This window comes from Typha latifolia, chromosome 1 (assembly GCF_019914945.1).
Source record: "Typha latifolia isolate L0001 chromosome 1, TyphaL0001v2, whole genome shotgun sequence".
In the NCBI taxonomy this organism is placed as follows: Eukaryota; Viridiplantae; Streptophyta; class Magnoliopsida; order Poales; family Typhaceae; genus Typha; species Typha latifolia.
The window spans coordinates 12,759,361-12,783,092 of NC_133086.1; the positions used below are offsets into that span (position 1 = coordinate 12,759,361).

General features: G+C 39.8%; 1 protein-coding gene across 2 annotated transcripts; it reads right to left on the reverse strand.

Moving 5' to 3' along the window:
* Positions 1-252: 252 nt before the first annotated feature.
* LOC140780289 (golgin candidate 2) lies at positions 253-23,683 on the reverse strand. 2 transcript variants are annotated; one of them, XM_073125718.1, is made up of 10 exons: positions 23,402-23,683; positions 22,498-23,313; positions 20,400-20,510; positions 20,235-20,294; positions 16,991-17,048; positions 10,077-10,129; positions 9,837-9,929; positions 1,658-1,783; positions 849-896; positions 253-758 (listed from the first exon to the last, which is right to left on the reverse strand). In XM_073125718.1, the coding sequence occupies exons 1-10, from the start codon at positions 23,471-23,473 to the stop codon at positions 399-401; spliced, it is 1,797 nt and encodes a 598-aa protein (XP_072981819.1). In that variant the 5' UTR covers positions 23,474-23,683; the 3' UTR covers positions 253-398. The 2 variants fall into 2 exon arrangements, with proteins under 2 accessions (XP_072981819.1, XP_072981818.1); XM_073125717.1 differs by having other exon boundaries at positions 10,050-10,129; positions 23,402-23,560.
* Between the last annotated feature and the right edge of the window lie 49 nt (positions 23,684-23,732).

Sequence of the window (23,732 nt, forward strand, 5' to 3'; positions counted from 1 at the left end):
TTTTTTCCTATTCCTCCAAATTTTCCTAAGGAAAGCCCAAGCTATCCAAAGAAGACAATATGTTCGATCAGTTCTTTAAACTACAAAAGAAATTGCCAATACTAACCTAGTTTAAAAAGAAATTTAAGAACAAGTTCAGATGCGCCTCAGCCAAATAAACCGAAAAGAAATATTCCTCTCGTATTCAAATATACTAATCAACATAGGAGACAAAGGGCTTACCATCCGCCATCAGCTCTCTTATAAACCATGTAAAGAAAGAAATCTGGGTTTCACTTGTACGAAAGGAAGGGTGGTAAATGGTTCATTCAACAATCTGTATCGGATGGATTCAAGAATCTAAAAGCTTAGAGTAATACAATATATGAATGAACAATGTAACTATCAAAGCTGTAGTGTCAAGAGCTCGCAGTCTTATTAATGGACTCTAAAGATATAATTGCACCAGTGCTAGAACCCTCTGAAACTTGGGAATGTGACGATAGTATATATAATACCCACAGGTGAAGACATACAAGATAAAACAAGGACCACAACTGAGCCTTTGGGTTCCTCCTCAGATAGATGAGACCCGCAGAAAAGATAGAATCTAACTGTTGAACAACAGATCCAAGTTGCTGCTGCCCTGTTCTTATCCTGTCACGCAATGCAGGTGCGGGAGAGTTGGATGGTTGGGGTATCCCAGCCTCGATATCCATCTTTGCTGATGAACCAGCTACAGAAAAAGCTGGATTTTCATCAAGCAATCTGGAAGCTGTCTGTAGATGATGAGGAAAGCAAGGATCAGATTTTCCAAGTAGTGCTGAAAATTCGTATATTTGCTATCACATTCTGGTGCACCTACATACCTCCATTCTCAGTAACAATGTTGCCTTCTCAGAGGAGAGAGCCTCAACCTGACAATTATAAACTTAAGCAGGTCAGATTCCATCCTACAAAAATTAGCTCAGAACTGTACAGCAAAAATAACCAATTCAAGGGAAACAAATATAAAAAATGAAGGATAATGTAACCTAATTCAGGATCTTAAAAATTATAAATAGGACAGAAATATGGACAAAAACTAAAGGAAATGGTTCAATTCATTAAGAGATCTAAAATGATGGAATCACCTGGCTTACAGTAAGGTTTAGCCCTTGCATCTAAGAATTGTATAAATAATGTTACATCAACTCAGTTGTTTATCTCGTAGTACCTTTATACCACTGTTGTTATGCATATCTGGAGATAATGGTATCTTTTGCTACAACATACTATATGTTTTCTCCAACTAGTGTCAGGATAATTTGGTCTTCAAGTTCAATATTACTGAACATGAAATTGTCTTGTTTCATATGCACTGATAAATTTACCTGTATATGACAAATAATTCATCAAGATGCGATTTGGCATAGTACCATTTTTTTATAGCAAAACTAAATTTCTCAGAATCTTGCAAACCAGGACAATCTTTTTCTTGAAAAGGAAGTAATATATAGTGGCATTAATATGTAGTTTATGGCACCTTCTTATTGATGCAATGGAAGGATGCAATCTCAAGAAAAATGCCTGCCTCCAGAAATTTTGAAAATGCAAAGCCCTTTAAAAAGATAGCATAGTTCGACCAACTTAATTGCAAAGCTTCATTAATTTAAAAGAAACCACTATAGGAATATACCTGCATTTGTTTCTGAATCAAGCGATCGGTTAGTTGATCAAGCCTCTTTCTAAGTTCCATTTCTACTTCAGTAGGATGCACCATATCCATTCTTGTTATCACAATGTTTCCTTCGACCTTTTTTGCCTAGCAACAAAATACAGAAGGCCAATATATCAGCTTCCTACTAAAACGTACACATATTGATGTAGGGCACCAAGGAGTCAGACCTAATTCTTATTCATATCAAATGCACATACAATTAAATATGCTATGAATCTATGATATGCAGAAGTACAACCTGGAAGGCTAAAACCATATGGGATGCGAATTATATGATGTAGAGATAAAAAGAAAAAAAAATCAGCAATAAAATACCTAAGATAGCAATAGAGTGACTAATAATGTTCCAACGAATTCAGAATAATTACCAGCGTACTCACAAACCTCTTTTGATAAATTATCCATTTCAAAATCCACACATCAAACACTTGGTAGATTCTAGTATCATGAGATCTACACCTAGTGGTACAGTGATACAGTTCCCCTGACAACATACCACTACAGTATTACGTTGCTACAGTAATTGAAACTCAAAACAATGAAGAAAAAGGAAAAGAGATAATCTCGACTCACTCCAAAAGGTTCAACACCTGTTCCTTGTATTGCGAGAAGAAATTGGAGAAAAACTTATATCAGCTCTTTCTTTTATTCCAAGGTGAATCTCTATACAAGTAGGGCTTGATTTCCTTTAATAGGAATGCAATTCCTATTATGAATAATTTACCTTTGACTTGTACACCTTATTACAAATTAACCATAAATAAACCTAATACGACTGATAATCTCAAACTAAACCCAAATCAAGTCTAAAAGAAACCATGTTACAGTTCGAACCAAGCCAAATCGAAGCATGGGACGTGGGAACGATAGGTTCGAACTGGGAAGGTTGCGGGTTTACAATAAGAAACCTGGGGTTTTATTTTATTAGATTTTGGTTATTGTAAGTTAGTCAATTGTACCCGGTTAAACCCAAGGGCCTAATCTTTATTATTGCACTTGATTGTTTTGGATTATTCAGACTCAAGCTCATCAAGCAAAGAGACAACCGAGTCGAGTCTGGAAGACAAGTCGAGTATGTTGATTGCATCACCGTAACCGCCTATAAGAATGTGGCATGCACCTTAATAGACAATCAATTGATCAACATGATTTCTTTTTGCCTTGGGTGTAGCTGACCACCATTCCCCCTCCATCCTCCACTACCACCGAGCATCACCGCCACCCTTCCACCACCATGCCTGGCCACCCTCTTGAGCCTATTGAGAGCCCTAACTGTGCCATTATCCCATGACGGTCAAATCTACTAAGGAGACCGTTTCACTTTGGCATTAGAGCCAATGTTCCTTAACGAAATGGCCTACACACGAAGCATGTTTGTGCAAGCAATAAGGGAACCTTCATAGGAGAGGGAGCCTTCTATTGATAGCATCTCAGATTGGTCACCCATTTGTGGGTGATAGGCTAAGCTCATACAGAAGTGAGTGTAACAAATAGTTAATAGTTTATTTGTAGAAGAAATAAAGGTTCCAACAGTCAAAAGAACTAATTTCGGGATTGAGCATTCAAATGGCCTTCTAGGCATTCGAACGCAAATTCCCAAGAAGAAGATTAAATAGGCGTTCGAACGGCCCTACTGGCGTTCGAACACAATTTACTCGAGAGCTAGAAAATAAATTAAGGCCGTTCGAATGCTCGACGGCGAGGAACTCTAGTTTAGGTGTTTTAATTAAGTGTTTTTGCTTACATTAGGCAATAAGTTTCGAGCCTGTTCAATCCTACTGCCTAGTCTAGTCAAGTCAAAGAGCCACATATAAATAGATGTGGTGTGCACCTGAATTTTTATCTTGGATTATTGAAATTAATTTGCAAGATCGTCTCCTTCCTCTTTATTCGACTACCTCAAGGATTTGGAACCCTAGCCACCATTTAGGATCTTCATTGCTGCCTTCCTTTTTGTCTGGCACCACCTCATTGACCCTAAAAAACGACCGCACTTTTTTATCCCTTTCCTACTGACTACCTCGACTTCCACCATTTCCATCTCCATCACCACTACCTCGACTTCCACCATTGTCATCTCCACCACCATACCACAACCCTAGGCCGATCACCACCATGCCCTCTGGCCTCCCCTTCCATGATCCATCTCGATAGATTCGCTCTCTATCCCAAATCTATCCCAATCTCAAAAGTACTTGACAATCTAACCGTTTGATCTCAAGTTACCTCTTAACTTTAGAGATCCGCGGTAACCCTAACTTTCTCTAGTTGAGTTAGAATCGAGTTATGTCTTTGGATTTGGACTCACAATGATCATGGGGTTAGGAAGGTGATCGTTACAGTGAGCCCCCTAGAGAGCGAAGAACTGCCAAAATTGACTAACAAAGATAGGATCACAACCGAAAACAATCGACTTTGGCATACCATGTAATTTGGCCACATCGTCTAAATAGGTCTTTACAACCTTCTTTGCCGTGCCACGGATGTGCTATAAGGTCAAGAAGTGTGCGTACTTGATAAGGCAATCTACCACCACCACAATCACCGTGCGACCTCTGACCATGGGTAGGCTACCGATGAAGTCCATGGCGACGTCCTCCCACACGCGTTTAGGGACTGATATCGGTTGCATCAATCCGACAAGTTTCACCAAATCAGTTTTCGCTCTTTGGCACACCTCGCAAGCCTAGACAAAGGCCTGCACATCCTTCTTCAACTCTGATAGTTATTTATAGGTGCAGAATACCCATTCATGGCCAATTGTCGGTGTGTCATGGAAGTAGCGCATCAACTCCATGTGCAAGCTAGTATCGACTAGGACGACCACCTTGCTATGGTCTAAAATGAGTCCGTCCCTGAGCAAAACCCCTAGCTTGGTGTTTGGATCTGAAGTAAGATCAACCATCATCTTCATGGTGTCAGTGTCCTTGTATGCCTCCTGCAACCGTTGGAAAAAAGGGAAAGTTGGTACTAAAATTGTCGCTAGCTCAACTAAATTCGGTTGCCGCAAAAGAGCATTAGAGGCACTGCTTTTGGTGCCCTTCTTGTACACTAACCATAGATCCCAAAATCGGCCGATCCCTAATCGAGTTGGTCGATCCAGATCAGCATCGGCTATAACCGATCCCAATTTGGACCTTGAAACTAGTCTGGTGACAGGTTTTGTTCTAGAATCAACCAGTATCGACTGTATCAATCGAATCGATTGAAACTATTTTTTTTTAAGATTCAGCTCTAATCTAAAATGTATCCAGCATAGAAGACATTAGTAGTTGATGTCATCAACTACCTTATTTTTAAATTTTTAGTTTTTACTTTCTAGCTCACACTCTCCTCCTACTCTCGCACTTCACCAAGCTCATTATGCAGTCAATCCGATGAGCTCCTCCGATTAGTCCACACTTTGGTGAACTCAAATGATTTTTTCTCTCTTTTCCCTTTTACTCACTTTTTAACTGCTCTTTTTTATGAGTATAAAAGTTTGTCAAATTCAAATCAAAATTTATTATAGTTTTGAGTGAGTTTTTCTAAGTTTTTAGGCTTCATGTGACTAATGCTATTTTCTTATTTTTCTATTATTTTTTATAATTTTTTAGAAATTTACCTACATTTTAAATAATATTTAAAATTTTCATAATTAAAAATAGCCCGATCCAATATTGGTGGCCGATACGCCCAACACATATCATTTTTTCTAACAGTTGATCTCGATCCTGATACCAAGTTTCGGAACCTTGACATTAGATAGTAGTCATACCCGAGTAGTTTGAACACCCGTCTATGATGTGCTAGTATGAGGATGTGCTAGCCAAGAAAATAGGGCAGACTTTGTTGGTCAGTGAGAATGGCGAAACGGTGCACAATAGGATACAGTCACCACTTGGTGACCGCATGGATGATGGTGAGCATCTCCCTCTCATAAGTGGATAGCAGCTGAGAACGCTTCGAGAGGGCCTTGCTCATGTATGCCATGGGCCTGCCTTCTTGCATCAAAACTACTCCAATGCTGACTCTCGACGCGTCGCACTCGATGACGAATGGTTTGCTGAAGTCGGCCAAGGCTAGGACTAGGGTTGAGGTCATGGCCATCTTCAATTCTTCAAATGCGGATCGTGCCTTCTCCAACCACACAAACTCTCCCTTCCACAGCAAGGCCGTGAGCAACGCGCCACTATCTTGCCATAGTTGAGCACGAACTGACGGTAGTAGCCGACAACGATGGTCGTGCCAACGGCGTACCAACGCTTGGCACGACAGGTGCCGCACAAGACCCCTCTTCTAAATCGACCCAACCCACTCGTGTCATCTTCCTCCAGCTAGCAAGGACTAGGGCATCCGCGTCGCAATCGGCGACCTCGAGCACGACGAACGACGGCAAGGTCAGCGGCAACGACGACGATGAAACGCTACTAGTCTCCCTCCTCTTTTTCTCTCCCTCTCTTGTGGCATGGCACGGCAAGTGTCTGACACAACGAGTGATGCCAAGGTTGGCGGCGAACGGCAGCAACGATGACGATGAAGCGCTACTAGTCTCCCTCCTCTTTTTCTTTTCCTCTCTTGCGGCAAGTGTCGCGGCACAGCCATCCATGGTAAACGATGAAGCCAAGTCGTATAGCGCTTTCATCGTCTTGGGTAGCGACCACTTCACCATGTTTTGCACCTTTTTCGAGCCAACTTCCACTCCGTCTTTAGATATGATATGCCCTAGATAGTCCACCCTTTACTGCCCCCATGAGCACTTGAGTCATTGGCCTTCAATTGGTGTAGACGCAAAATGCCAAGAATGTTATGGAGGTAATGCAAGAGCTCCTCCCATGAGCAACTATAAATCAAAATATCATTGAAGAACATCAAGATATAACAATGTAATAAAGGCCTAAAAATGTCATTTATTAGGGCTCTGAAATGTGGCTGAGGCGTTGGTGAGACCGAAGGACATAACAAGAAACTCATAGTGCCCATCGTGGGTCTAAAATGCCGTCTTGTGTACGTTGGACACTTCCATTCTTATTTGATGGTACCCCGCTCTTAAGTCCAGCTTCAGAAAGCCTAATGCACTTGCCAATCCATCCGACAACTCTTTAGTAACCGGTATTAGGTACTGGTCTTTGACGGTGATGGCATTTAGTGCTCGATAGCCACTGGTGGATCTTTCAATCATGTGTATGAGGTACCCGCGACACCCCACCCTCGGCAGCCCTTCTAGAGACCGCAAGGAGCCTTCGGCCTCATTTTGTGATGCTCCATATAGTCAAACTTGGTGGCCTCCCTAGCTGAACACCATTGCCATGGGAGTCGAAGGTGACCGGTCCAAGTCCACTCAACCATTGCACGCCCAACACTAAGTCGGCTTCTCGAAGAGCAAAGGGTAGAGTCAATTCGAAAAATATGGCTCGGGAATGGGTAGCTAGACTTGGCGACACATGCCTTCCATTCTTAGCACCGTACCATCTCCTATGGCAACATCGAAGCCCACGAAAGGCTCCATCTCTAAGCCCAAACATTGCACCATCTGCGAATCTAGAAAATTATGTGTCCTCTAAATCAATGAGAATGAGAATCTTATGCTTCTTTATCATACCTTCCACCGAAGGGTTTTCGGAGTGGTCTCACCGGCGAAGTTATGAAGGGACAACCCTGCATGAACTTCAAGGGGCAGTCCTCTTCGGTCCAGCTTCTCCTTCAGTCGGTCCTCTATGTTGCTCTCGGGATCATCCTCAGCCGACTCCTCCATTAGCATGATGGCAATGGATTGTTTGGCACACTTGTGCCTCTGAACAAAGAGCTCATCATAATAGAAGCAAAGCCCATTTGAATGTCGTTCTTCTAGCTCTACTGGGGTAAGTTGTCAACCCATCATCCATGGTTGTCCTTTAGGGTTCAGACATGTTCGTGGCAGGTTTAGACAGTTGGGATTCGGCCAAATCCACTGCAAATGTGCTGCATTCAAGGCCGGCAATCTTGGGTTGCTCCGTGACTCGGTTGTGATCAATGTTGGATGGTGGGTCACCTTCAACTCCTTCAAGTTTCCTTCCATCATTTGTGCCGCTGCGAAAGCCTCAAGTAATGTCACCTGGTGAGTAGCTTTAACCTCCTCTTGAATGTCTTCTAGGAGTCTGCTAACGAAGGTGCTTTTGAGGGTTGAGTCTGTCCACCCATAAATTTGGTTGCTAATCCTCTCAGACTCCTCTTAATAGGCTCTCATAGAGGTCTTTTGTGCCAACCTTATTAAGGTAGTTTGAAAATCTTCATAGTCGAAGGGCCTGAAACACACACATAGCATGTCTGCAAACTCGTCCCACTATGGAATGGTCACACTCTTTGAAGGGCCTAAAATCATGTCATCGCTACATCTTCAAGGTGGAAAAAGGCGAGCGGCACCTTCAAGGTGAAAGGAGGCAAGCAGCACCTTGTGGTAGTCTCGGGTATCCTAACATGTGAAATATTGCTCCGCCTAATAGATCCAATCCAATGGATCACCTCCGCAGAATTTCAGAAACTCCATCGGCACAGTTTTCAATTGGAGCATTTGATCACGTCCGTCTTCATGTCCATAGCACAATGGCTCAATAGGAGGTGCCATCGACCAATGTTGAGGTTCTTCCTACTTGGCCTATGGGTCTTCCTATGGATAAGGAACCACCGGAGGCCTAGTGCAACCCAATAGGGGATCCGCATGTCGCCCTAGCAGCTCGACACACAGAGGCTAGGGCACAGGTAGGACTGGGCCTCGTCAGACCAGCTCCGCTGGTGGTGGCCGCTCCTCAGCCTAGGTGGGATGACAGGTGGTGGTGGATGCAGCCAGCACCGGTTCAGCCATTGATGCCGCGGCTGGATTCGATTCGGTGGCTCCACCTGATCAGGTCAGCGTGGTAACTCAGTGGTTCGGCCCAACAGTAGGGGGTTCAGGTAAGGCAGCAGGAAGTCGTCGTGAGATGTCCATCATGGTGGCGTTCAACATGGCCATCATCTATGTCATACTCGCCAAAAATTGCGACAGCTCCAAGTGGTTCTCCATTGGTCTCGCGAACGCAGAGGGGACGAAGGCCTAAATAGTGGAGGATGACTCATCTCTGTGGTTTGGTCCGCAGGTTGACAAGTTTCTCCAACTTGCCGCGCTGCCATGGATCTTGTGTTGGTCATTAGGTCGCAAAACTGGTGCTTTGATACCAAGTTGATACAACCCGAGTTTCGCAGTACTATCGAGTTGCACCTTTAATGGTTGAATAGATGCAAAAGTTTATGTCCTCTTTGATTATGATTAGAGAAGGGAGATCGAAGGAGAGATTGAGAGAGAGAAGAGGGTGATTAGGGGCTGAACGAAGCCGTGCCAACAAGAGAGGCCGGCGGCCAAGTAGTGAGGAAGGAGGGGGCGGCTAGGTTATGAGCAATTAATCCATTCATGAATAAAATTAGAGTTCCACTCCACATATATATATAGAGGCTAATCTTAAACTGACTCGAATTAGGACTCGGTTGACTTAAGTGACTTGACTTAGCCAAGTGATACTCGAACTCAATATATCTCATGACCTAACTAGAACAATTAATAGATTTGACTAGACCCAATAAACAAATTAACAACTTGAGTCCATAATTAGCAGGTAATTAAGTCTATGACTCAACTAACATAGTAGGTGCTAAAAAAGAGTAATAGGCTTGACCCAGCGAGCTCAATGTACCATGAATAGATCCGATCGAACCGAGTTTGTATTATTTTTTATTAAATTCAAAAAATCCAAAATTGATGCCAAATTCATTTAAATTGGGTCAAAATTGATATAGGAATATATTAGATTAACTATGTTCAACTAGATTTTAGTTTTAATTATTGAGTTATTGTCAATTAATTAGTGTATTCAATCATATTATGTATTGAATTATGTTTCTACTTGACTATTGCTATATCTATAATAAAATAGGTCATTTACAATATTATCGAAGGATAAAAAAAATTTAATGTTGGCTTTAACAATGTATATCCAACCAAAAACATGTATAAAGACCCTAAAAATACATTAGAGGTGTGCCACTGGTACGTATGGCCTTGCAAATAGAGTATTGACATGACACATGCCTTCAGGCACAACCATCCTTGTCTTTACAAGTATATAAAGAATTATTTGGAGTAACTTACCTTGTCCTTCATCTTCATAATTTTATCACATGTAAATGTGTACTCAGCTTCAAGAATTTCTTGCTCAAGTTTGAATCTTCTCAAGGATTCCATCTAGAATAAAGGTCAATGAAGTTAGAAAATTATCCAATTAAGAAACTTCAATTTTCTCCTAGAATGAAAAGCCTGCATTGTAAATAAACTATATAAGAATTCTACTGGTTGATGAATAACCATAGATATGGCATGAAAACCCATTACTTCATCTTGGTAGGGGGGGCTCTTTTGACTCTTGGATGTTTTCCTTCTGAATTCTGCACAAAGAGAAATGCAGCAGCAAGTGGTTTATGTCAACGAAAGCCAGACTAAACAAAGCTAGCTAGCTATATGTTGAATTTTTTTATGTAGAATTATATTTAAGGAAAACAGTGTAAGATGAAGTGGTGTACAGCTAAGCTTTATTTATTGATGTTCAAAATGACAGGCAAAATCATATGTATTATCACAAACACATGGAAGTTGTTATCTTAATTCACATAACTAATAGCCACATTGGGACAGAGAAGGATCATTTCCCAATTTACAGAATACCTTATATTAACTACAACAAGATCAAACCAGAATGTCTTGTCACTAATTACCTACAGCATTAAGTTAACTAAGTCTAGCAATTGAAAAATAACAAGAAATTCTTAGGTAAATGATTGTAACTAATTCCACACGGATTTTAATTGATTTCACTAAATTCAATTGATTTCTTTTGGAACTAAATTTTACTACTTGTAAAATAGTAGACTTGAAATCAAGGTTGGTCGTGCCAATGAAGGCACGGCAATCAACATGAGTTGTGCTTGTGGCACCTATGCCAAGGCGTGCTAACCTGTGCCGGTCAGTAGAGATGTGTGCCTACTCGGCACTGCCTTGTGTCGACCCATGCCGATCGGGACAAGTTTTTATTTTTAATTTTAGTTTTTGCACTTTAGAAACTAATTTGGGATATACAAATGATAAGTCTAGCTCAATTTTGTTAGATCTATTATTTGTAAGTATCTTTCTACATAGAGCTACCATTTTGGTGCTAAATCTATGAAATTTTGATTTCCCACAAAATTTTCCCCAAAGTTCAAAAAATATAAAGTTAATATGTCAAATTCTTTTTAAATCGAGTCAAAATTAGAATGGGAACATATTAGAATAACTCCATATAAGTTAATTTGAACCTAAATTTTATAATTTCTAGCTAAAATTTCAGCATAATTAGATTTCCTCCTAAATTTTTCATATTTCAAAAACTACCCATAATAAATTTCAAATTCGGTTAAAACTAATATAGTAACATGTTAGATTAACTACTCAAAACTATGTTTTGATTTTTAATTATTAAACTATAATTAATTTATGAATGTATTCAATCATATTAAGTGTTGAATCATGTTTCTACTTGACTATTGGTATATCTTTAACAAAATATGTTATTTACAACATTATCTAAGGATAAAAGACTCTAACGTATGCTTTAATATATATATCCAAACTAAAAACTAAGAATTGTGACGCCAAAGACATCCCTAAATAGTTTAAAAAATTATTAGAGGTATGTCAAAGATGTGCTATAATACACTTAGTTAGGAATTTTTCTTATTGTATTAGGTGTTTATTTTTATTAAAATAAAATTCTTGTCGGTCGCGTTCGAATGCCTTTGCGAACGTCTGCATCAGGTTCGCAAATATAGAGAACGCATATTGTGCGTTCGAACGCGGTCAGGCAAATTCTAACGCCCGCGTTCGAACGCCTGCATCGCGTTCGCACATACAGGAAACGTCTTTTGGTGCGTTAGAACGCAATCGACGAAAAAGTTCTAAAATTAGAGTTTCATATTGTTTTAGGACTTGTTGGCTAGCCTCTATATATATATGTGGATGGCAGCCAACTTCATAATGCTCGAGCCATCCCTCTTTTTTGGGATCTCGACCACTTCGTTCCATTCATCTATATCCCTTAATCACATCCACCATTCATCTTCATCTTCATACCCATCCATAACCCTAACATCCACTCCACCCATCATCACCACCATCACCCACATTATTTCGTGTTTTTGTCCCTGCTACAATTTAAATTTGCGAAGGGTGTAAATACGTAAGTTGTAGATCAGGAAGTTACGAATCTAACCCAATTGATTTCGTAATTTTCTAACTACAGGAAGAATATCGACGAATATTTTTCCAAGGTTGCGCGGGCTAATTTCTCTAATATATTCAGATCTTGAAGGAATAATTGCGTAGCTTATCTTTGGTTCCAGATCTTATCAAGTGATATCAGAGCTTAACAATTGGTATCAGAGCAGGCAAACCTTAGACCTCCATTAATAGTTGAAACAAGAAAAATGACATCAACAAGGAGACCTATGGAGAGCACACCGACAAGAGAAAACTCAATCCACGATTATCCTAACCATGAGGTCGATTCCTTTGGAGCGACCACAGCAGGACCGAGTCAACCAACGTCCATGAGTATGAATATGTATGAACTTAGGGGCATGTTCCATACATTGATGCATAGAGTTGACTCAATTCAGAAGGAGCACAATGATTTCAAGGAATATGTTATGAACCGATTTGATTCGTTATCTCCTCGACGGCGATCGGAGTTTTAAGAAGGACCAGCGGTGGGACCTCATCGAACTGATACCCCACAGGTCCAGGTGCGTCATGTGAGTGTCAATGATCCCCTCTTACCTATGCCTACACATCATTCCCTACCTCCGTTGCAAAACCCAAGACCTGCGGTGATGGAACCTGAGAGGCGTACGGCACTGGTGCGCTTCGTCGATGAGACGATTGGCACTATGAGGATGAGGTTAATCCCTATAGAGATGGTGATGGACGTGCTCGAGGATTTAGAGATGGTGATCAACCTGCACAAAGGTTTAGACCTGAACTAAGGATCTTTCGCGAACCCGACAATGCTATTCCGGGGAGAACCGTGCGCTTGGACTTTCTAAAATTCCAAGGCGGTGATCCAACGAATTAGATGTTTCAAGTTGAACAATATTTTGATTGTCAAAGTACAACGAAAGATGCAAAAGTCCAGATGGCAAACTTTCACCTCCAAGGAACAGCATTGCATTGGTATAGATCGGTTATTCATAGTGGTGGATTTACCGAATGGGCTGATTTTTGTAGGAGAATTACACGCAGACTTGGGACAGCAGCATGTGAAGATTTTGCTGCCATATTAAGCAAGATGGTTCAGAGGACAACCGTATTAGAGTACCAAGCTGAGTTTGAAATAGTAGTCGTTGTGAGCCACCGTGGCCCGAATGGACATTAATGAGTACATTTATTTCAGGACTATGGGATGAGATACAAGCGGATATTCATGCCCTATATCCTACTACTCTCGAGGAGGCCTTTGAGAAGGCTGTGAGGATGGAACAAAAGCATAGGGCTCTAAAGATGGCAGCGAAAAACAATTAGGGCAACCAAAACGGGCGGTTTGCACCTAGAACGTCATGTGGAAATTCTGCGGTTTCAAAAATAACAACTGTGGGTACTAGACCACGACAATCTTTGAGACCTTCTTACGATGTTAGAGGAGGCACAAGACCCCCCATTCGAACTCTCACACTTGCTCAGGTGGAGGAGCGAATAGCGAAGGGCCTTTGCTTTCGATGTGATGAGCGTTTCACCCCCGATCATCGGTGTTCTAAACCGATCGGGATTGTAATGCTTATAGATGGTCTTGAGGAAGATGATGAGGTTGTTGATGATAGAGAGTGTCCAGAGGAGGTCCATGAGGAGGCCGTTGAGCTGGGTGCAGAAGAAGATATCCGAGCTGAAATATCGATGCATGCATATTCGGATACTTCCGCGCCGAGGACGTTACGAGTAGACGGACTCGTTAGAAAGCATTGTATGCACATCCTCATTAATTCGGGGAGTACACACAACTTTCTAGACAAGGTTAGTGAGCCGATTGGGTTTGGATGCCGAACCGACCACGGGATTTGACGTTGCTATTGGAGACGGCACGAAACTTAAGGCGGAGAGCTTGTGTCGCCGGGTCAGTATACAGGTGCAAAGACACGACATTATTGTGGACTTGTATCCATTGGCGCTACGAGGAGCGGACATTGTCCTTGATACTCAATGGTTACAGAATTTGGGACCCGTTACATTTGATTTCCGGAGCATGTGGATGAAATTTAAACAAGGAAACAAAGAGGTGCGGCTGGATGGTGTTCGGTATTCGCCGATTCCTGCGATGCAGCCTATGATGGGGCTGCATTGTGGGTATGATTTGGCCTATCTTTTTCAATTAGAACTAGTAGGAGATGAGCCTCAAACGAGTTCAGGTACTACCATTGAATTGTCTAATTTACTAAATAACTTTTCTAAACTGTTTGAGGAGCCTCAAGAGTTGCCACCGAGGAGAACGGCGGACCATCGCATAGAGATTGTACCCAGGGCTGCACCGACGAATGTGAGGCCATATCGGTATCCACATGTGCAAAAAGAAGTTATCTCAAAAATGTAGCCGAGATGTTGGTGCAAGGTCTCATTCAACTAAGTCATAGCTCATACTCATCCCCCGTGCTATTGTTGGAGCAAGATCTCATTCATTATACGAACCGATCAAAGGAGTCTTCCATATTTTATGGGACAGCATATACACACTCCAACACAGCAGAGATGGGTCACAAAATTGTTTGGGTATAATTATGAAATACAATACAATAAGGGAACAAAAAATAGAGCGGCGAATGCACTATCGCGCCAACCCGATACCGCCGAGCTTGCAGCCTATACAACTCCTACCTTTCCTTTCCTTGACGAGCTGAGGTATGCATGTATATCTGACCCAGATATTTTGAGAATGTTGTAGGAGGTGATAGATGATCCGGAGCGCCATTTAGAGTTGGAAAATCGAGACAGTTCTTGCTAGACCGCGGATGCATTCGGGTGCCCACAAATAAGGGATTACGGCAGGAATTATTGGAGCACTTCCACCATACTCCGGAGGCTGGTCATGAGGGTGTCTTGAGGACTTATAGGAGGACATCTTAGAATTGCATATGGCCAGGATTAAGGCGGGATATGAGGAGTTTTGTTCGTACTTGCGAAGTCTGTCAAAGGGCTAAAACAACCACATTGAAACCGGTCGAATTATTTCAGCCTTTATATATACCGGACCGTGTTTGGGAAGACATTTCTATGAATTTCATAGAGGGTCTTCCGCTGGTACGTGGTTATTCTATTATCTTTGTGGTGATTGACAGATTGAGCAAGTAGGCACACTTTTCGGCATTGTCAAATCCGTTTTCAGCCAAGTTGGTGGCTGAAATTTTTGTTAGAGATATTGCTCGGTTACATGGAATGTCGCGCACGATTGTCTCGGATCGTGATCGTATATTTATGAGTGACTTTTGGACGAAGTTTTTTAGATTGCAAGGGACTCGATTGAAATTCAGTTCAGCCTACCATCCACAGACGAACGGTCAAACCGAGGTGGTCAATCGTGGCATTAAACAGTACTTGAGGTGCTTTGTGGGAGAGATGTCGAGACGATGGTTGGAGTTCTTACCGTGGGCGGAGTGGTCTTATAACACCGCCTACCATAGCAGCATTGGCATGACTCCATTTGAGGTGGTATATGGACGCACGACTCCGACGTTACGCGCTTATGATCCAGTGGCATCTGCAGATCGTACGGAGGTGGACTTAGCTTTGATGGATAGAGACGCCACATTAAAGTTGTGTGCTCATCTTAAACTTGCTCAAAACCGCATGAAGTAAGTTTATGATCGTAGCAATAGGGAGCAAGAGTTTGACATCGACAGTTGGGTGTTTATCAGGGTGCAACCGTATCAACAGGTGACCTTACTCCGATGCGAAACCAAAAGTTAGCACATTGCTACTTTGGTCCGTTTCGGGTGACCTTACTCCTTCGTACAAAGTTGCAAGTATATTAATCATGAATAGTTAAGTGGAACATAAATTATGATATGAATCATATGATAGGATTAGAGAACATTCTTGGTATAGATCGTTTTGCACAACTTTTAATGGTGACTCGAGTTTATCTGTAAGTCTAGGGAATAATCTTTTTTAGATCACTACGGTGATTTTCTTATGTGATTTTGACAGAGTAAGAGAATAATAACAAGCTAGATTGAAAAACTTCCTATGGTGACTCTAATCTCTCTCAATGATTAGAGAAAAAAAAACATAGTGTGTTTATCACTTAGTAATACCTCAATGTCATCTCGATTGTTGCTTATAATTGATGTGGATCCACGAGCATGGACCTAGAAAGATAAATAGGACAATTATTTGAGACTAAGAAGTTCCGCATAATAAAATTTGAGCATGTTTTGTTACTCGCATTATCATTACTCCTGCTTTATTTTAATATCGTGAGCTTGCTTGATTTTATATCAGATATTACCTGTGTATTATGAATTGTTGAGCTTAAATTTTAAATCATGCTTTTAGATTATGGTTTGTATAGAATAGATTCACCCACTGAACTAAAATTGTTATCTCACAAAACTCTCTTAATATTTTCATATGATGATTAGCATAACGAATGAACGTGGTGCACAGGCACCTTTTTACCTCCAATTAGGACTTTGGTTTTCCCTTTTATCACATTAGTTATTTTAAGATTATTTTGGAAGGCATTGATTGCCTAGTACTAAAAACTTTTTATTACCTTGAGAAGTTTTATTAATTGACTTGGAGTTCTTAATTTATATTTAGTTCTTTTATTTGTTTTGATTTTGAGAATTAATGCTAAAGCTTCATGTATCTCAAGCTATTAGGGTACATAGCTGGTCATGATTTTTGATTTCGAGTTGTGACAAATAATGTGATCCCCTAGTATGAGTATGGGCCCTTTTTGTATTCATAAGACAAATTAGGATTAAGATCAAACTTTATGCTCAATCATATTTGCTCCACTCATACAACTATCAAATGTGTCTTACTGCAAGAAAGCTATGACAAAACCATATATAAAAAGACATATAATTGTGACACTAACAACAATTAGATTTATCTTAAAGTCAAGGATAGCAAACAACAAACTGACAAGCATAACCAAAAAGGATTATAATAAACCCCCACAATCTTCTCAAAAATTTAAAAATCAAGATGTATGATTCATCTACCTGCTTGAGCAAGTTCCTTTAATTCAATCTGCTCGCGGAGATCTGCCGCTCGATTAACCTTTCCTTCCACAAGATGAGAAAAACTTGTAATGATGAGATAGAATATTTCTCTCTATGAAGCTAGTCAACAAGTTCTAATGAAGAAGTTAAATTCAATCATCTCGGCAACAATGTGAGAACAGGTTTTAAGCATTTAGATTTCGCGAGATGCAAAACTGCAAAAGACAGTAAAACTCCAGTTTCATCCAATCAATCAAGCATGTGGAATGCATAAAAAGGAGCATAGCTACTAAATGCTGTGTCAAGTCTACTTATATTCTATAATATCTATTCAAGATCTTCTCATTGTGACAAACTATATGTCATGCAAACTTCTTAAAATGGAAATCAAGAAGAAATCTTAACAGGACAAGATAGCAAATTGAAACCATTTTTCTTACTACCTTAAAAAATAGCATAGGAATCTCTAACAAATAAATTTCCACATGTAAAATGGAGACTAAGAGTAAGGTCCTTTGAAATTCCTATAAGTAAAATAAATAATTAGTATGGAATAAAGATTCATTGAGAGGTAGTCCAACAAGGGATATTCTTAACTTGGCAGCTAATATTTACAGCCAATGTCACTCACATCTCTTTATGAATCTACTAAATTTTCTTCTTCTTTTTTTGTTTTCTTCTTTTTGTCATTTGTAAATGTCCTTTTGTCTTCTAGGACTTCTCGTATTTCTCAATGTCATGAAAAATTGATTTTCTTAGCCACTAAAAGATAAAGAAAATCTCTCATTCTAAAACTCTTGTCAAATGACTTTCTTTTAAGCAAAATGAATATCTTTATCCTGGTATGTGGTTAAATTATTCATCCTTTTAGATTTGGTTCCCTCGTTTATTAGAAGGATTACTTTCTAACCATCACATTTAAAATAAGAAATAAACCTACCAGCGTTAGCCACATTCATGTTATCAAGCCATAGAGGTCATAAAAGGCAACAATGGCCATGCCAGTAGCACTTGCCGTGCCGTGCCACCATCAGCAAGGCATGTACCGGTCGGCACAAGGCATGCCAATCAGCATTACCCACTGTGCCAGTGGCATACCCCTGTGTGCTAGTGACATGCATGCATTTATAATATTTTTAATAAATTTTTTTGAATATTTAAAGATGTTTTTCGGCCTTCGATAGGCCAATTTTTGGTTTAAATATATGTATTAAAAGTTTAAAACCTATATTATCATGTTTTATCTTTAGATTATTTTTATAAATAACATATTTTATAAAAATAAAGCAACAGTTAAATATAAATATTATTCTACATATACTATGATTGAAAACATTTATTAAAACTAATAATAATGATTGCATACTCCATAATATAATTGAATATATAATATTAATTGATAATAATTTAATAATTAAAATTAATATCTAGTTGAATGTAAAATGACGAGAAGGATCAAAAACTTCATTTGTCGGCATAAGAATAATACGAGAATGGTTTCGCATGGCACAATGACAGACACGCGGCCGTGCTAGTTACTAGCACAACCATGGGGGTGTATCAGCCAACTGTCATGCTATTACTAGCACAACCATCCATGATAAGAGGTAGCTACACCCTCAAAAGGAAAGAAGGCATGCCAAGAAGTCACATGATATATGTCCTAGTAATTGGCAAATATGATTCGATCCACGAAGTTTTGGCTTAAAAGAATGGTAGTTTTGTCCACCAACCCACTCTACAAGGCTGAAAATACCAAGGTTTCGAAAATCAGTATCGAGATTGAGATCGGCTATCCGGAAAAATGATACGTATCGGCTGCCTGTATTAGATCGGACTATTTTAATTAAATAAAATTCTAAATATTATTTAAAAACGTTGAGAAATTTCTAAAAATTTAGAAAAAATTATAAGAAAATAAGAAATAATAATTACTCACATATAAAGCCTAAAAAGTAAAAATCTTTCTTCCTCCCTCTCTTCTTTTCTATCCCTCTAACTGTTAGTCTGAAGTATCAATTCTCTCCTCACACTTTCTCTTTCTTTTTATCTTTTCCTCTCTTTCTCTCTCTCTCCCTCACCCTCTCTTTTTTTTTATCTTTCCCTCTCCCTCACTCTTTCTTTCTTTTTCCCTCTCTCTCTCCTTCTCTCTCTCCCTCACTTTCTCTTCCTCTTTCCCTCTCTCTCCCTCTCTCTCTCTTTAGCTGCTGGCTGCTGCTGTCTGCTGCAACAGGTGGCTGCAGCTAGTAGCACAGCTACTGCTGTACGGCCGAAACCAGCCAACTACCTAGTTTTGGCCCGGATCGGGATCGGCTATACAGGATCGGCCGAAACTGGAAACTATGGAAAATACAATTCAAGTTTGAATTCATTATTCCTATTGTAAGGTGATGTTATTTAAAATTTGAGAGTGACCTCAAAATTTGGTAAGTTCAACCAAGTCATATGGAATTCGAGTCTGTTCAAGACTTCAAGGTTTCTCATCCACCCGTTATCAAAAACAGGATGGATATATCTTATGCTGGTGGTTATTGCTTTGTGTTCAGTAAATAAAGAAAAGTGATGCTTTCTTCTTTCTTCATTCGCGTGAAGCATCGCTTGGTGTGAGGTCAAACTTTTGATGTGATTCCAGTGAATTGGATACTTATCCACTTTTCTCTAGTCTCTTCCTCTCACTTGCTTTTCCTTTTCACTCTTCTTGTTGCCATAACCATTGTTTTCTCCAAAAAAATCGCTACTTGTCCTTGTTTTAAGGCTTTCAAAATAGATTTCAATGCTTATAAGCCCTAATTCTTATACCTGTCCTTAGGCCCTACATCTAAACACTAAACCTAAACCTACTTGATCTGTGAAGTGTAATAAAATCCTTTTATGTTAGATCTGAATATAAAATCCCTACAACAGCCCACTTCTGTGGCCCTAAAGCACTGAACTACCTTATTTGCTGTACGAAATCTGCAACTAGTACAGTAACAACCCTTTTCAGCTCCTAAAATTTTCCTTTAATTGTTGTTTTAGTTCTACATGCTGCATGGCTTCTTCATGTATCCAATCCCTTCCTTGTAATTATCCTACATCAACTTCGAGATTATTGTTTATGGTTCTACATCAAACATTCTCATGGAATTCCATAATTCAATATGGCAGGAAAAACTATACAACATATTTACATCAACTAGAATGAACAAAGTTTATTTAAGCTCAAGCACTAGAAAGGAATCTAAACAAATGGAAGGAAACATACTTCTATTTCCAGATTCCACTGGGCTGTTGCAAGTGATTTTGCTAGCTCAGCATTCATAACCTGAAATTATATAGTTAGGCAACAAAAACAAAGACAACTTTGATGATGACTAAGCTTAAAACAGCAGAACAAGGAATCACAGCAAAAATCCTAAGTTAAAAGCACCTCAATCTTGGCCAATCGAGCGAGGGCTTCCATTCTGGTACTATTGTGTTTTTGTTTCTCTATCTCTACAGCCTCCATGGTTTCGATCATATTACTCTGCAACTCTGAAGCCTGATTGGACCAAAAATGTAGAAATGATTATGAAACAAAGCGTCATAGTTTGCAGATCTCACAACCTAGAAATAAAGATGTTTCCTAGACACCATAGAGAAGGAAAAAAATGACACTTTTTTATTTGACAAATATGATAATTTTATGGCAAATCTTAACTACTGTCAGTAATTGACTACAAAACTTGCTCAATCTCTCCAAAGAACCTTCCTGCGGCAATTCATATATGATGTAGACTATAATGTTAATCCAAGAACAAAATGAAACAAGAATATCTCAATATCCATTATAAACAGCAGGCCCAGACTTCCTATATGATAATAATTTTGGCCATAAAATTAAGAAGCAAATCACAGAACTTGGTATGAAACATAAACGAAGTCACACAAAGGTTTTTGAGAACATGACCATTTGTATGATTGGATTGATCATTCATCTTTGTACAGTAGTACACTCACAACAACACAACCTATCCAAGGAATGCTGAAGTCATCCAATTCATATATTTTTGGGAAGCAAATAGGAGTGATATGTCACACAGCTTATGGTCTCCGCCTTATTTATTCATGGCATCCTAGATTTCCTCTCCAACAAATTCACAAAGGAAAATATGCTAATTTCTAACCAAATTATTCTTTATAAATTAAAAAGTTGGCTACATATTGACCAGTACTTCGAAGAGTTATGGATGCATCAAAATTAACTAATTGAAATCCATTTTAATTTGGTTATTGTAGAATGAGAGATTCTAAGAAATAGTAGGTGGCATTTGGAAAGAGTGTAGCAATTCCCTTAAATTAGTTTAGTGAACACTAAACTAGTGTAGTTATCAAACATTAGATTAAGGTAATATGGGTTTAGGGGCAACCTACTTAAACCCATTCTCCTCTCTTCTCTCCTTAACATTTACCAACAAAGTCCAATTACTATTTTGCCCTTAAAAAGATATCATTTCAGTCAGTCTTTCCTTCTCTCTCCTCTCTCTCTTCTCTTCTCATTCATCTACTATAAAGAATATTTTGGTTACTTGATATAAAATATCTCTCAAACCCACTAACTTTCTGTCACATCAAATGTAATAACTACACCATTTTCTAGTTTATAACCAAACACCTAAATTTCCTAAATCCATTTAAGATACCTTTTCTAGTTCAAAAACTGAGAATAATTGTTCTAGTTTTGGATCTAAACTCAATCCAAATGGACCCTAGATATGTTACTAATTGGATGGTTCAAACCTTAAACTACTTTGGGGATCACATTCTTGAGCTAATCTTAATTCACATTAATACCTATAGTCATTAGTAGTAAACTTAACAAAATTATGGGATTAAATAAACATGATATACTTCTACTTATGTTGGCCCTTTGTTATTTTATATTGAGGCATTTAAGAACTATTGTTATCTAGGATATAGAATCAGGAGGCACAAATAATACAGTACATGTTAGAAGTGAACTCCATTAATAGCACATAACTATAAATTTATAATAAGAAACATACAGACGAATCCAAATGTTTAACAGTAAATTTATTATGTTCTCTGGCTCTAATCAAGATTATGAAAATTAAAATGCAAATCAAAGACGAAGCCTTGGAAATGCATCCAATCCGACGGCAAATTATCACTGACAGAACTTCCTATACAAGATCACTAAATTGATAGATGATGAGGTATCATCATCGTACCTCTAAGCAATTATATGGCTTTGGATATTTTATTCACTGTTCAAGTCATGTGTTTTCTTTTCCCTTAAGCACATCAATTAACAATGACTCAAACCTAATCAACCAAACAACAATGTGAACAGAACGTCAACAGAATACTATGTGATAAAATATCTTTCAAGTTCTGTTGTTTCAATTATCTCAATTTAATTGCCAGTATTCGTGGCACGCATAGAGAATACGGAAGTTTTAGCATCAACACTTGACTCAAACAACATAACCAAGAAAAAAGTGGTCAGAACAGAAAAGAATTCCCACCTCCTGTGCCTGCTTCTTCTCTCTCTCCTTCAGCATCTTCTCTAGGCTCTCCATCTCACCCTCTAATTTTGCGACAATGTCCTCGCGTTCCTTAATAGCCTCAGCAGCAGCAGCTGCCATCATCTGCACCCGCCGTTGCCTCCTTTCCTCCCTCCTCTGTCTCTCATCCTCTGAATCTGTCGTCGAGCCCGTGTCACTTCCCGAATCAGCATCGCTGCCCGAAGAAGAACTTTTGGCCTTCTCCCTCTTACGGATCATTACTCCAGATTCCTGCCTCTTCTCTCCCTCGTTACCATCAACCACGTTTGGGGTCTCCTCCGGACCACCAATAGAACCAACGTGCTCATTGTTCTTCGAATCCAAATACGATAAGCCAGATGACGAGGATTCGTCCTCCTTCGGGCTCTTACTTCCCTCACCTTCTCTTGGAACAATCTCCGGCCTTCTCCGACTCCTAACTGCCACGATTGCATAAGTTCTTCCGATCCCCTTCCGAGGTGTCAGGAAGGGGATCGCCGCCTTCTTCGAACCCCCATCGGAGCACGGCGACGCCAAATCGATTGGCTTGGAGGAGCTGAGGAGCTCGGTCCAGTCACCATCATCGGCAACGGCGGAGAGGGAACTGCTCGACGAGCGACGAGGTGCTGAAGAGGGCTCAGCAAGGGGCGGCGGTGGAGGGGATGGTCTCTTGGAAGGGAGTTGGTGCTTGAGAGGGGGAGCGGGATCGATCCGCTTAGGGATATCCTCGCCCAATGCATCGGAAGAGGGGTCAGGCCGTTCGGTCTTGCCTAGCGACTCGGCGGCTTGCTGATCGATCTGGTGGTAGTAGAAGAGGTTAGTTAGTGAGATGGGTGAAGGGAAGTGTCGAGGTATTGATGTGTAAGGGGTGAGAGGGTAGACTTGCCTGTTGGAGCAAAGTTTCTGCGACCTTCAGCTTGGAGGAGATCCAACCCGCCATGGCTGGGTCGAATTTCATCCGCAGTGCCAAATATAGCTTTGCGAGGGTCAGATGTTATATATCGTTTGGCTGTGGGAGTAGGACAGTTTGGTGAGAAATCACGTCGCCTCGAAGTTTTTTTTTCACCAAAAATCGACTTAGTTTTACGTTTTTTTAGCGACTATTGTTTTCGGCTTACTTTGCACCGAGGTTTCTTCATTTTTTTTTCATACTCGAATATAGCTGCCCGGTTAAAGATATCATAATTAATAACATTAAATAAAAAAATTATTTGCTC

Bases quoted from the DNA above. Each gene is read 5' to 3' on its own strand.
- LOC140780289 (XM_073125717.1), bottom strand. From the start codon at position 23,473: ATGAAATTCGACCCAGCCATGGCGGGTTGGATCTCCTCCAAGCTGAAG. The intron at 1,784-9,836 runs GTAAGTTACTCC...TTTTGTTGCTAG, and splicing joins TTATGAAGATGAAGGACAAG to GCAAAAAAGGTCGAAGGAAA. The intron at 759-848 runs GTATGTAGGTGC...CATCATCTACAG, and splicing joins CATTGTTACTGAGAATGGAG to ACAGCTTCCAGATTGCTTGA.